The sequence below is a fragment of the Lithobates pipiens genome, unplaced genomic scaffold, assembly GCF_037356315.1.
Source record: "Lithobates pipiens isolate NorthernLeopardFrog02 unplaced genomic scaffold, aLitPip1_a1.2 Scaffold_25, whole genome shotgun sequence".
Lineage (NCBI taxonomy): Eukaryota > Metazoa > Chordata > Amphibia > Anura > Ranidae > Lithobates > Lithobates pipiens.
Genome location: NW_027507787.1, coordinates 188,090,962 through 188,103,124, shown reverse-complemented (window position 1 = coordinate 188,103,124; position 12,163 = coordinate 188,090,962). Strand labels below are relative to the sequence as shown.

The following is a 12,163-nucleotide window of genomic DNA, read 5'->3' as shown; positions in this document are numbered from 1 at the left end:
AGCTACCGGTAAGCCTTAAAGGGATTGTAAAGTTAATTATTTTTTTAAATAACAAACATGTTATACTTACCTCCACTGTGCAGCTCCTTTTGCACAGAGTGGCCCCGAACCTGCTCTTCTGGGGTCCCTCGGCGGCTGTCTCGGCTTCCTCAGCCCCCAGCCCCCCTGTTTTATTTACGCGGGTACTTCTCACGTTCATGCGAGCTCCCTCGCATGGTGAGAAGCATCTTCGGGCACACTCCCGTGATACAGCCGGCGGCTGTAGCCGCTCGCTGTATCTCACGGCCCCGCCCCCGGCGCTCTGCGTCAGTGGATGTGATTGACAGCAGCGCGAGCCAATGGCTACGCTGCTTTCCATCCATCCTCTCCAGCCAATCAGCGGCCAGGCTGATCGGTGAAGGGGACGGCGGGGGCGAGCGCAGGATTTTCGAGGGGTCAGGTAAGTAAAACAGGGGGGCTGGGGGCGCAGGCAGTGTCAGATGTTTTTTCACCTTAATGCATAGAATGCATTAAGGTGAAAAAACATTTACCTTTACAACCCCTTTAATTTAGGCTTACCTGTAGCATAAAGTAAAAAAAAAAAGGGTTTACAACCACTTTAACACTTTTGTCAAAGTCTCAAAATACACATAGAAATCAAAAACGATAATTGTCTATTTGTCTGATTACTTGGTTCACAAGTGGCTAGAAATTCATTGGGTGTTTCCAACCCACCAGATCACTTTCATCTTCAATACAAAACCACGAAATGGCCAAAAGCAGTAACAAAAAAAGTGAACAAAGATCAATAGGCATTTTGTTGAAGACATCTAGATGTCTGAAGTTGATTGCGATAAAGGAGATTGTACAGTCATTGTATACTGACAGATAATTGTGCAGTTATAGAAGTTTTTGCTGGAAATCTGCCATACACGACTCTTTATACAGTATATAAGAAGAGTGGAAGGAAGGCTGCTGGACCTGAGCATTGTCTTTGGCTCTGCATGCTGTGGGGAGTAGATGATTGTGTTTGTGCTCATGGTTACGGCTTGCTGTCAGCAGGGGGCGGAGTCTCCCAAGCTGGATGGGACTATTAGTATAGTATAATACATTTCCTGGGTCACTGGAGTAGTCACTGCTGGGGGGGATTTATTATTCCAATTTCCATGTAATGATCATTTTTTTGCAGCTTCACCTTACAGAGTAATGACATGATCCTGACCATTACTCAGAATACAGAGGAGCTCTGAATACAGGTAGGATCTTACATTGCTATGGCATCACATCACATTATCCACATTGCTTAACTTTAATGAATTGCTATATAGCCATTTCTATTCTGTCTACTGATATTGTACGTCGTATATGTATTGTAGTGATTTTATTTAATAGATGGAACAATTGCAGGTAGAGTGTTCTGTGCAAAAATGTCCACCTATCGAATAGTGTCCGCTGTATATTGCGCAGGCACAGCACTTGCGCAGTACGGAGCACAAGGAGATTTGTAAAATCTCAGAAGATGAACAGTGCCTGCGCCGTGAGTACAGGTGCAAGCCCCACCATTCAAGTGGACATAGGGCTGCACATAGTTAAAGGGCCCCTCGCGGGCTCGCTTCGCTCGCCACGCTTCAGGCACGGCCTCGCTTCGCTCGGCTCTTTTTATTCTAACAATATGTCCACTTGGATGGTGGGGCTTGAACCTGGACTCACCGCGCAGGCGCCGTTCATCTTCGGATATTTTTGGAATCTGCTTGTCATGTGTAATGCGCATGCGCAGTACACAGCGGACACTATCCGACGGGGGACACTATTTGACATGACACAGGCACTGATCAAAGAGGCACTGATCAAAGAGAGGTTAGTGTAACAAGTGGTGCGTGGCTGTCATCTGGACATAGATAAAATATATATATAAAATAAAGTACATAAACATTGGAAAAACTTTTAGCCCTCATGCACACAGGCTGAAAACAAATGCATAGCTCCCAACTGTCCATGATTCTGATTTGGAGCAATGTCCCCCCCCCCCTCATTTGTCCCTCATTTGTCCCTCATTTTGGTCTGATCCATATAGTTGTATATAAAATGCACTTTTTATCTTTAAAAAAGTGTTTCCCAGTGCTAAACCCAGGCTTTCTCAGCCTTTTAATCCTAGAGGAAACCCAAAAATAATTTTCATGTCTCGAGGAACCCTTACTAAAACCAAATCATCAGGGCTCAATAGGAACAATGCTCCTTATATTGGTGGTCAATAGAAAGAATGTCCCTCTTAAGCCCCATACACACTATTAGATTTTCTGCAGATTTTTGTCTTCAGATTTACCAAAACCATGTAGTAGAAGGGCCTGCCTGATTGCATATACATTGAAACTCTTGAGGTTTGACCTCATATTATATGGTTTTGGTAAACCTGAAGACAAAAGTCTGCAGAAAATCTGATAGTGTGTATGGGGCTTTAGGCTGGATTCACACCTATGCATTTTTAGTGCTTTTTGCATTTTGCAGATTTGTTCTACAGAACATGTTCCATAGGAATCCATGTTAAATGGACTATAGTTCAAATCTGCAAAATGCAAAAAAAAAAAGCACTAAAAAATGAATAGGTGTGATTCCAGCCTTAAAGTGGTGTTCAGAATGCCACCCTTAAAGACAGCTAAAAAGATATTTGGTGTCATGCTGCTAGCTTTGCTAAGTGGTGCTGAACCTGTTGGCACCATTAAATAGGGGGTTCATCAGTCAACTCTCAAGGAACCCCTAGCAACCCCTGGAGGAACCCCAGGGTTCCATGGAACCCTGGTTGAGAATGGCTGGCTAAACCTTTCATCCAAATTCTAAATGGCTTAATTTGTCAATTTTAAAAACCAATATAAAGGAATAGTAGTGGTAAAAAAAAAAATCCTTGTGGATTTAATGAACCTTTTTTTTGGGTTAATTCTCCTTTAAGGGGGTGTGTCCTATACGACATACATTTGCAAGTAGATGTCCCTCATTCCCATCTCAAAATGTTGGGAAGTATGCAAATGTTTCTGTTGCATACCTCCCAACTGTCCCCGATTATGATTTGGAGCAATGTCCCTCTCCCCCCCCCCCCCCCCCCATTTGTCCCTCATTTTGATCTGATCGATACAGTTGTATATAAAATGCACTTTTTTACCTTTCAAAAAGTGTTTCCCAGTGCTAAACCCAGGCTTTCTCAACCTTTAAATCATAGAGGAAACCCAAAAATAATTTTCATGTCTTGAGGAACCCTTACTAAAACCAAATCATCAGGGCTCAATAGGAACAATGCTCCTTATATTGGTGGTCAATAGGAAGACTGCCCCCTTTAAAGTGGTGTTCAGAATGCCACCCTTAAAGACAGCTAAAAAATATATTTGGTGTCATGCTGCTAGCTTTGCTAAGTGGTGCTGAACCTGTTGGCACGATCAAATAGGAGGTTCATCAGTCAACTCTCAAGGAACCCCTAGCAACCTCCGGTGGAACCCCAGGGTTCCATGGAACCCTGGTTGAGAATGGCTGGCTAAACCTTTCATCCAAATTCTAATTGGCTTCATTTGTCAATTTTAAAAGCCAATATAAAGGAGAGCCGGGTGCAGGAGGTCATTCTAGCAGAATTTTGAGCAGCTAGCTCTCCCAACATGTAGCTGAGATGTGCAGGGATGTCACCCAGGGCCGTTTTTAAGGCAGGGCAAAAGGGACAGCTGCCCTGGGCCCTGTCATTGTTGTGGGGCCCAAAGCAGCTGCCTCATACTTGCCAACTATCCCAGTTTAAATTGCCTTGTCCCTTGAAGTTTTAGTCCTGTGCTGTGTCGTGCTGCTACTAATGCTGCCCAGTTCTGCCCTATTGTTGTATACAGATGACTCACCTGCAGACCCTGTATTTACATACAAGCAGAAATCATGTGCTGTAACCTCTAGCAACCAGTCAGTGAGCGGTAATGATACACTGTAACGTCTGGCAACCAATCGCAATAGCTGCCTGATCTGATTCAGTAAAGGGATTTTGAGTCTAGCTGCTATTTATTGTATGTCTCAGAGCAGGTGGAGAGCAAAACTGCATGGGGGGGCCCAAGAAAAGTTTTGCCCGGGGTCCAATCAATATTAAAGGGATTGTAAAGAGAATTATTTTTTTTTTTTAAATAACAAACTGTTATTCTTACCTCCACTGTGCAGCTCGTTTTGCACAGAGTGGCCCCGAACCTGCTCTTCTGGGGTCCCTCGGCGGCTGTCTCAGCTTCCTCCCGCAGGTGCTTCTCACGTTCATGCGAGCTCCCTCGCATGGTGAGAAGCATCTGTGGGCGCGCTCCCATGATACAGTCGGCAGCTATAGCCGCTCGCTGTATCATACAGCCCCGCCCCTGGCGCTCCGTATCAGTGGATGTGATTGCCAGCAGCGCGAGCCAATGGCTGCGCTGCTTTCCATCCATCCACTACAGCCAATCAGCGGCCAGGCTGAACAGTGGAAAGGACGTCGGGGGACGAGCGCGGGACTTTCGAGGGGTGAGGTAAGTAAAACGGGGGGCTGGGGGGGGCCAGCACTGTCAGATGTTTTTTCACCCTAATGCATAGAATGCATTAGGGTGAAAAAACATTTACCTTTACAACCCCTGTAAAGACGGCCCTGATGTCACCTACTCTGCACGAAAGTGTCGGAAGTTGGGTTCCAATGTAAATATTTTTATTTATTTTTGCTAATATTCAGGTATCTTTTTATATAAATGGTGCCCAGCTGTCATCCAAGGGGACATTCTAGTTTCATAGAAGGTCTGATTTAATAGGTTGTCATCTGTACCAGGAATGAAGTATTAAAAAATACTATTGGGCTAAATCTTGTATTAAATCTTAAATCTTGTATTAAATGAGAAAAATCTGGCCAGATCTTAATCTGCAAATCCACCAAATGCAGTGATTTCAAGGTATTGTAGATTTTTTAGTTTTTTTTGTTTTTTTACAGCTGTATTTTTAGATTTTTCTCCACATTGAAATTTTTTTTTAACCTTCTTGGGCAAAAAAATAAAATAAAAAACTATGGGCTCGATTTATCTTTTCTTCCAGGATTCACACATTTCCCAATGAAATCCAGTTAGAAAAATGTAAATCTTCAGTGAGAATATTTTTTAAATAGACCCCTATGAGTAGGGTGTATAGTGGGGCACGTTATTTATTTTAGGGAGAAGATGGATCCTAATGCCTATTGGTGATGTGGACTGTGATTCCAAAAGGTTAGTGACAAGGTAGGACAGATTTCAGGTGTGTTCACACCATGCAGGGAGATCTGTGTTAATGAGAAAATCATTTGGCGGCAGGTAAAAGATTTTATGTGTCTCTTCTGCCAAAAAAAATAAAAAAAATTTTTTTTTATTGTGGGATTTTAGTTCCCCTTTAGGGTCCTTTCACACGGGGTGGATCAGTTCTGATCCGCCCTGTGGATATCCGTTTGCTCAGCGGGGATCACTCCGTCGATCCCCGCTGAGCAGGGAGATGACAGGTCCGTCTCTGCACACTGCGCAGGGACAGACCTGTCACAGCGCCGCTCTCCCCTATGGGAGATCGGGTGACGATGGACCGCAGTGGCCGTTGTCACCCGATCCGATCCGCAGACGGATGGAAAAATAGCTTTTTCCTCCGTTACCCTTTTTCGGATCGGAGCGGGTCGGATGTCAGCGGACATGTCACCGCTGACATCCGACGCTCCATAGAGCTCTATGGAGCAACCGTTCAGGTCCGCCTGAAAAACTGACAGGCGGGCCTGAGCGGGACGTCAGTGTGAAAGGGGCCTTAAGGTCCTTGCACATGGGGCAGCCTAGTTGCAGTGCTTGGTGATGGATTAGTGCACCTGGGAAGACCAGGTGTAGCATCCAGCCCCACTACCTGTCAGTCTATGGTAAGCTGTGGCTTTACAGGGCTAAACACTGTAGTGGTACTTGTTTTGAGGACCCCGTGCGTTCAAGGACATAGACTTTAAAAAGCTGCATGCAGTGATGCTGGACGCTGTATCTGTCCCTTCTGGACACACTGGACTGCCAAGAGGGAAGAGCCACACCTAGACAGCCCCATGTGCAAGAGTGTAAATCTAGCTAAACAGTGAAGGGAACTCTTAAAGCGGAGATCCACCTAAAAATGGAACTTCCGCTTTAAGTGCAGGTAACCCCCTGACATGCCACATTTAGCATGTCCTTTTTTTGGGGGAAGGAGCAGGTACCCTGTTTTTACGGGCACCCAGCTCCCACTTCCTCCCCTGGCTCTGCAGCGCTGGAAGGAAATTCACTTCTTCCCCTCCCTCCCTGCAATTTTCGGGAACATGTCATAGGTCCAAAAAGATTGGGAAGCCAAAGCCGGGCGCCCACAGTTAGAATGCCAGCAGAGAGGAGCGAGGCCTTGTACTTTGTATTATTGAAAGTCAACAGCTTAATTTTTTGTAGCTGCTGACTTTTAAAGGGGTGGAACTCCTCTTTAATGCATCAGCATGCCAAGACAATTTCATGCTCCCAACTTTGTGAGAATAGTTTAGAGATGGCCCTTCCTATTGCAACATGACTGCGCACCAGTACACAAAGCAAGGTCCATAAAGACATGGATGAGCAAGTTTGGGGTGGGGGAACTTGACTGCCCTGCAAAGAGTCCTGATCTCAACCTGATAGAACACCTTTGGAATGAATTAGAGTGGAGACTGTAAGCCAGATCTTCTCGTCCAGATCAGTGCCTGACCTCACAAATGTGCTTCTGGAAGAATGGTCCCATAGAGACACTCCTAAACCTTGTGGACAGTCTTTCCAGAAGAGTTGAAGCTGTTATAGCTGCAAAGGATGGGCCAACTCAATATTGAACCCTACGAGGGTGCCATTACAGTTAATGTGCGTGTAAAGACAAGTGCCCCAATACTTTTGACAATGTAGTGTATATAATATTCCCGAAAAGATTTCCCCTTACTTCTTGTTCCAGTGGCCACGTTTACTACATGTTCACTCTGCAACTAAGTGTTTTTTATTGCTGTATGCATTTCTGAGACTTCCCCTGCAACTCTGTGACCACCATCACCAAAATCCATCCATTCAAGACACTTGAACAATACAACAAAATGCATTCAATTGTATATTTAACAGATCAAAAGAAACTGTATAAGAAATATTTTAAGTTAGGGTTTACACACCCATTCATCATTGCATATTAGCATTGTTTTGTTTCTCCTTTATCAGATAACCATTCTTCTCCGTAAAGTGGATGGACACCTCTGGTTCCAGGATGAGTAAACTGTAAGAAGTCATCTGACCAGAATATGTACAATTATGGTTTCAGGCCTCAGCAATACTATACTATAATGTTCCTCCAGCCACATACACCAGTGCCTTATGCTTTTGGACAATATGCAAATATGCACAATGGTCCCATGTTGCCACCTATACAAATGCACAACTTCAGTAGTCGTCCCTATGCCATTATGTCAGGAGATCCATACTTTTCTCAGAATGGACATGTTGAATACCATCATTTTTATGGTGCAAATCCCCAATATTCCATGCCAGGCTGGCCCTATGGCTCTTTCAATGCAGCTCCACAATACAATCCCTGGATGAATTACAATCCCTCTCAAGTCCACCCTAAACCACCCCCCAACACCTGGCCAGAGGGCTTCACCATGAAAGGGGAGCTTCAGTGGGGCCGGCTAGACCGAATTTTTGGTGTAAGACGTGATGTTCCAGAGTTTGTCAAGGAGGACCTTCGTAGAGTTTACGGAACCTATCCCAGGACATTTGTGTCTATAACTTACCAGAATGGTGAATATCTTGTTAAAGGGGATCCCAAGGTTGGAGAACAGGAGTATACCATTGAAAAGAAAGTTATAAGACAACAGCCCACTCCAACAGACTCAGAGGAGGAATTGAATGAAGATAGACCTAGCAAGAAAAGAAGAAGAAAACCACGACGTTAAAATAATATCGTTTAATATTCCAACAAGACATTGACATCAGAGTTTAATTCCATGACCCACATGGTCAGTAATCAATAACTAGTATATACCAGCTGCCAATTGTATTGCTTTGATGTGTTTTGTACTGTATACCATGATAAGTATGATTTTCTTTTTTTTGGTTTAACCATATCCGTTGGTAGTTTGTGTCATTCCAGACCTAAAACAGTTATTGCAAGAAGGTCAAGGGATGCTGGTTTAATCCTCTGTTGGTTGGAATTGGGTTAAGATTGTAGGCATTCTCTTGTGAGCCATAAGGACAGGCAGGACTTGACCTATAAATATGCATATCAAATTTTTATACCCTTATGGCCAAAGCTTGAGTGTTTGTGCCAATTCATATTTCTAGTTTACACCTAGAACCTTAGCATTGAGATCCATTGGCTAGATTTTCATACGGCAGCTTTGCTTTTTGCACAGGCAGGACATGCACTATCCAGTAGGGTTTAAATTTGCTGCTCCAAAGTTTTTATCTTGTTTTGGATTCATTATTGTTAAACTATTTCTATTGTTTGTGTCACTTTTATGGAGATTCCCCACTTTTCCTTTCAGCGACCACCAGGAAGTTGAGGGAATCTCCAGTGTGAAGAGACAATGACAGCAATAAAATATGACAGAAGCTTTACCGCTTACCGTCTCTGTGTTTCACTACTTTTCCCATTTACTAAACAATAAATGAGGGAAAGTCTCCTCCAACGGGCAAACAGGTAGTAGGAAATAAATTATACTGAGGTTCTGAACTTCACCCACTTTATCCAAAACTAGAAAAAAAGAAAAAGCACTGACTCAAGCTCAACTTTAATATTTATTGCATTAAAATGATTCAGTGTGCAGTGTTTTACTACCTATTGATGTAGGCACCCCAAAACCACATCCCTCAGAAGCCTATGTATATGAGGTGGACGATAGGTGGAGTTCTGTAGCCCAGCACAAGAAAACTTAGGCAGTGGCACCTTATATTTTTTAGATCATTGATTATTTTTACTATACTTGCAGAATTTTAACCCTTTCGCTGCCAGAGCCAGTTTTGTACACATGTTGAAAGAATCATTTTAGGCCTGAAGATTGGGTAAAACCCCAGCGACCCTGGAGAATAAAATGGTAGTAACGCAATAGTTTTATGAAGCACAAATTGTTGAGTTAAATTTAAGGCACGCAAACATAATAAATTACCCAATTGGTTAGTAAAATATAAAAAAAAAAGTCATTGTATAGCAGACAGATGAAAGCATGTCAAGCCTGTGAAACTATATGTGCCTGTGAAACGACAAACTTCGGTACCTGAAATTATCTAGAGGCGACACTTTAAAAACACTTAGCTGTCATCTGTTTTAGAGTTAAGTAATGGCCACTAGGGATGAGCTCAGGCGAGTTCGCATACTCCATGTGCAGAGCCCGCCAGGAAGTCCGCGGAGCGCTGCGCTAATCACAGGCAGTGAGACATTGCACAATCTCTGCAGCCGCACATCGGGGCAATGCCTTATGGCCTGTGATTAACGCAGCGCCGACTTCCTGGTGGGCTCTGCCTTAATGGCCACAGACTTATTTTGATATTTTGTGTGTGGTGCAATCAACAATTTTGTACATAGATGCCCCTGATGCTTGTGTTTACATTACAATAATATGTCTGTGGGGTGGGGCAGGGCAGGTTGTACTTTTGTATGCATGGTGATGACAGCGAAAGGGTTAAAACCTGGGGAAATGTGCATGTAGGGCAAATAGTAAAAAGTAAACTTCCTCTGCTGACATTTACCTGTAGGTAAGCCTATAATAAGGCTTACCTATAGGTAGTGAAAATATCTCCTAAACGTGCACCATTTAGGAGATATTTACATTACATGCAGCCAGTGACATCACTGGCGCATGCGTTCTGAAGGAACAACCATGGGTGCTGGTCCTTCCGAGCCCCATGCCCTGAACGGCGGCTTTGGGGAAAATGTCAGGCATCTCAGTGGTGTGTGGGTGCCACTGGAACAGCTTAGTTCTAAGGTAAGTATTTCTTAGTGAGCAAGTATTTTTTATTTTTTTTAGAGTTTACAACTAGAAATGAGCTCAGGCGTGTTTGCGTGGAACATGTGCAGAGCCCGCCAGGAAGTCGGCACAGTGCTGCGCTAATCACAGGCAGTGAGACATTGCCTCGATGTACGGCTGCAGAGATCGAGTAATATCTCACTGCCTGTGATTAGCGCGGCGCTGTGCCGACTTCCTGGCAGGCTCTGCACGTGTTTCATGCAAACACGCCTGAGCTCATCCCTATTTACAACCTCTTTAAAGCTGACAAAACTCACATGCATGGAAACCCCCCTCAGTTCAAAGGAGTCCCCATCTTAGACAGTTGTCACAGGAACAGGTGTCCTCATTGGAGGAGTCTTCTATTACCCTGATGACAACTCAATTTCTGTTTTATGTTCTGTCTGTGCTTTACCCATGAAGAGTGGAGCAAAAGGGTTCTCTTTAACGCCCCTCCTCAAAAACAAACGCTGAGCTTTTGTCAGCTCATCCACCATTTTATTTGGTTTTTGTAAGCTGGAGAAGCTGCTCTGTATACACTACGTGTCCTTCAAGTCATAACTTAAGCAGGGCTATAGACTCCCCCATGAAACAGCGCCGATGTCTGGTTATTGGCTTATTGCTTTAACATGAAAGGAACCACATGCTCCTCTATACCGGAATGTTATATACACCAGGCAGCTGGAGTGTATAGAGTGGTAAGAGAGCGAATAAAGGTGTATATACAGAATGTTCATGGGGAAAAGAGATACTAATGCTTCTCTACAAATAAAATTTGCTAATTTCTTATGTGATCGACAATGTATGAGTCTCAAAATCAAAGAATCCAAATGTGGTTTAAATTTGGTCTTTGGTCTTTAATTTCACTCTAAAGAAAACCTGTGTGAGGAGAAACAACAAAAATGTTGACATCTTCTGAAAAAGTTGGTTGTTTTATTGGCCCAATGTCTTAAATTTTCAGTCTCTGCCCTGGACGTGTAGATCGGGAATTCTGACTTGATCTTATCTATGGTGGTTCATTAAACAAATGCAATGTTTGCATTGCCAGGCAACTAGCATTTTCAGAGGGAGGTTAGCACTGGAAGCCTCTGGTTTCTCTCAGCACAGGTTTCCTTTAAATCCAGACTTCTTGTTGTCTGAATATTTTGAAAAACTTGAATAGAAAGACTGAAATATAAATCCAATCTTTTGGTGCAAACAAGGGAAATCTAAGGAATCCTCATCTAACCTCTGTACATTGTTGCTAACTAAATTATTATGCTATTCTGTTAAATTATCTATATATTTTGGTTCTGTATGTTATATGTTTTTCAATATTTTATTATTATACATTCTGCTACAGTATTCTTCCCTCGTTTTGTAAAAAGAAAAAACACAAAATAAAAAACATTGTTATTGGAAAGTTAATGAAGCTGCAAGTGTTTGTAATGACAACTGATTTGCTACGTGTTCAGTAATGAGATTTTTGCCCTTTGCCATCTGACTACTTTGTTAGACTGATAAAAATATTTGCATGCTGACTTGGGCATTTAAATCTAAAAAAATTTTTGAACTAAACATGTACCTATTCCTGTGCAGTCGTCTCAAGTGATTTTTCGGTATCTAACAGAGCTGAATGGAAAGTAAAATTTCATGAAAAACATATTGCCTCATGCAACCAGTTTTTTTTTTTATTATATTAAGTTTAATTAGAACTTTTATTTTATTAGGTATGAACAGACTGGACTTTGTCCTGTAACCTGGGACTGCAAAGTCGCATGACATGTTGTACTCCATGCTTTCCAATGAGTACCATTCATATCTGTGCGACTTCAAAGTAGTCCCTGCACTACTTTGGTCTGACTTTGATGCAACTTAAGGTCCAGAGACCTCAAGATTGCACAGGCATTGCTTCAAGTTTTGTCGAAAGGCCTGTACACACAATCTGACTTTATGACAACAAACATGCAAATTAACTGTTTTGGAGTAACATCCGACTGTGTGTACGCTCCATCGGACAAACTTTTTCGGACTTTTGTTGGCTGTGCGAACGGACAAACTTTTTGACAACATAAGTCCGATGGAGCAAAGTCCGATCGTGTGTACAGAAAACCATTGGACTTTACAAACACGCATGCTCAGAGTCAGAACCAAGATCAGACAATACAGAACTTGACCAAAGGTGGCGCTGGAGTAATTGGAATGTCCTCTTTTGAAGTGTCTTCA

The 12,163-nt window shown here is 42.9% G+C and overlaps 1 protein-coding gene across 1 annotated transcript; it reads left to right on the top strand.

Moving 5' to 3' along the window:
- The first annotated feature begins 953 nt into the window (after nucleotides 1-953).
- CUNH10orf95 (chromosome unknown C10orf95 homolog) lies at nucleotides 954-11,600 on the top strand. Its single transcript, XM_077455315.1, has 2 exons — nucleotides 954-1,235; nucleotides 7,176-11,600. The coding sequence occupies exon 2, from the start codon at nucleotides 7,256-7,258 to the stop codon at nucleotides 7,907-7,909; it is 654 nt and encodes a 217-aa protein (XP_077311441.1). The 5' UTR covers nucleotides 954-1,235; nucleotides 7,176-7,255; the 3' UTR covers nucleotides 7,910-11,600.
- Nucleotides 11,601-12,163: the final 563 nt, after the last annotated feature.

Coding starts and splice junctions, on each gene's coding strand:
- CUNH10orf95 (XM_077455315.1), top strand. CDS start 7,256: ATGTACAATTATGGTTTCAGGCCTCAGCAATACTATACTATAATGTTC.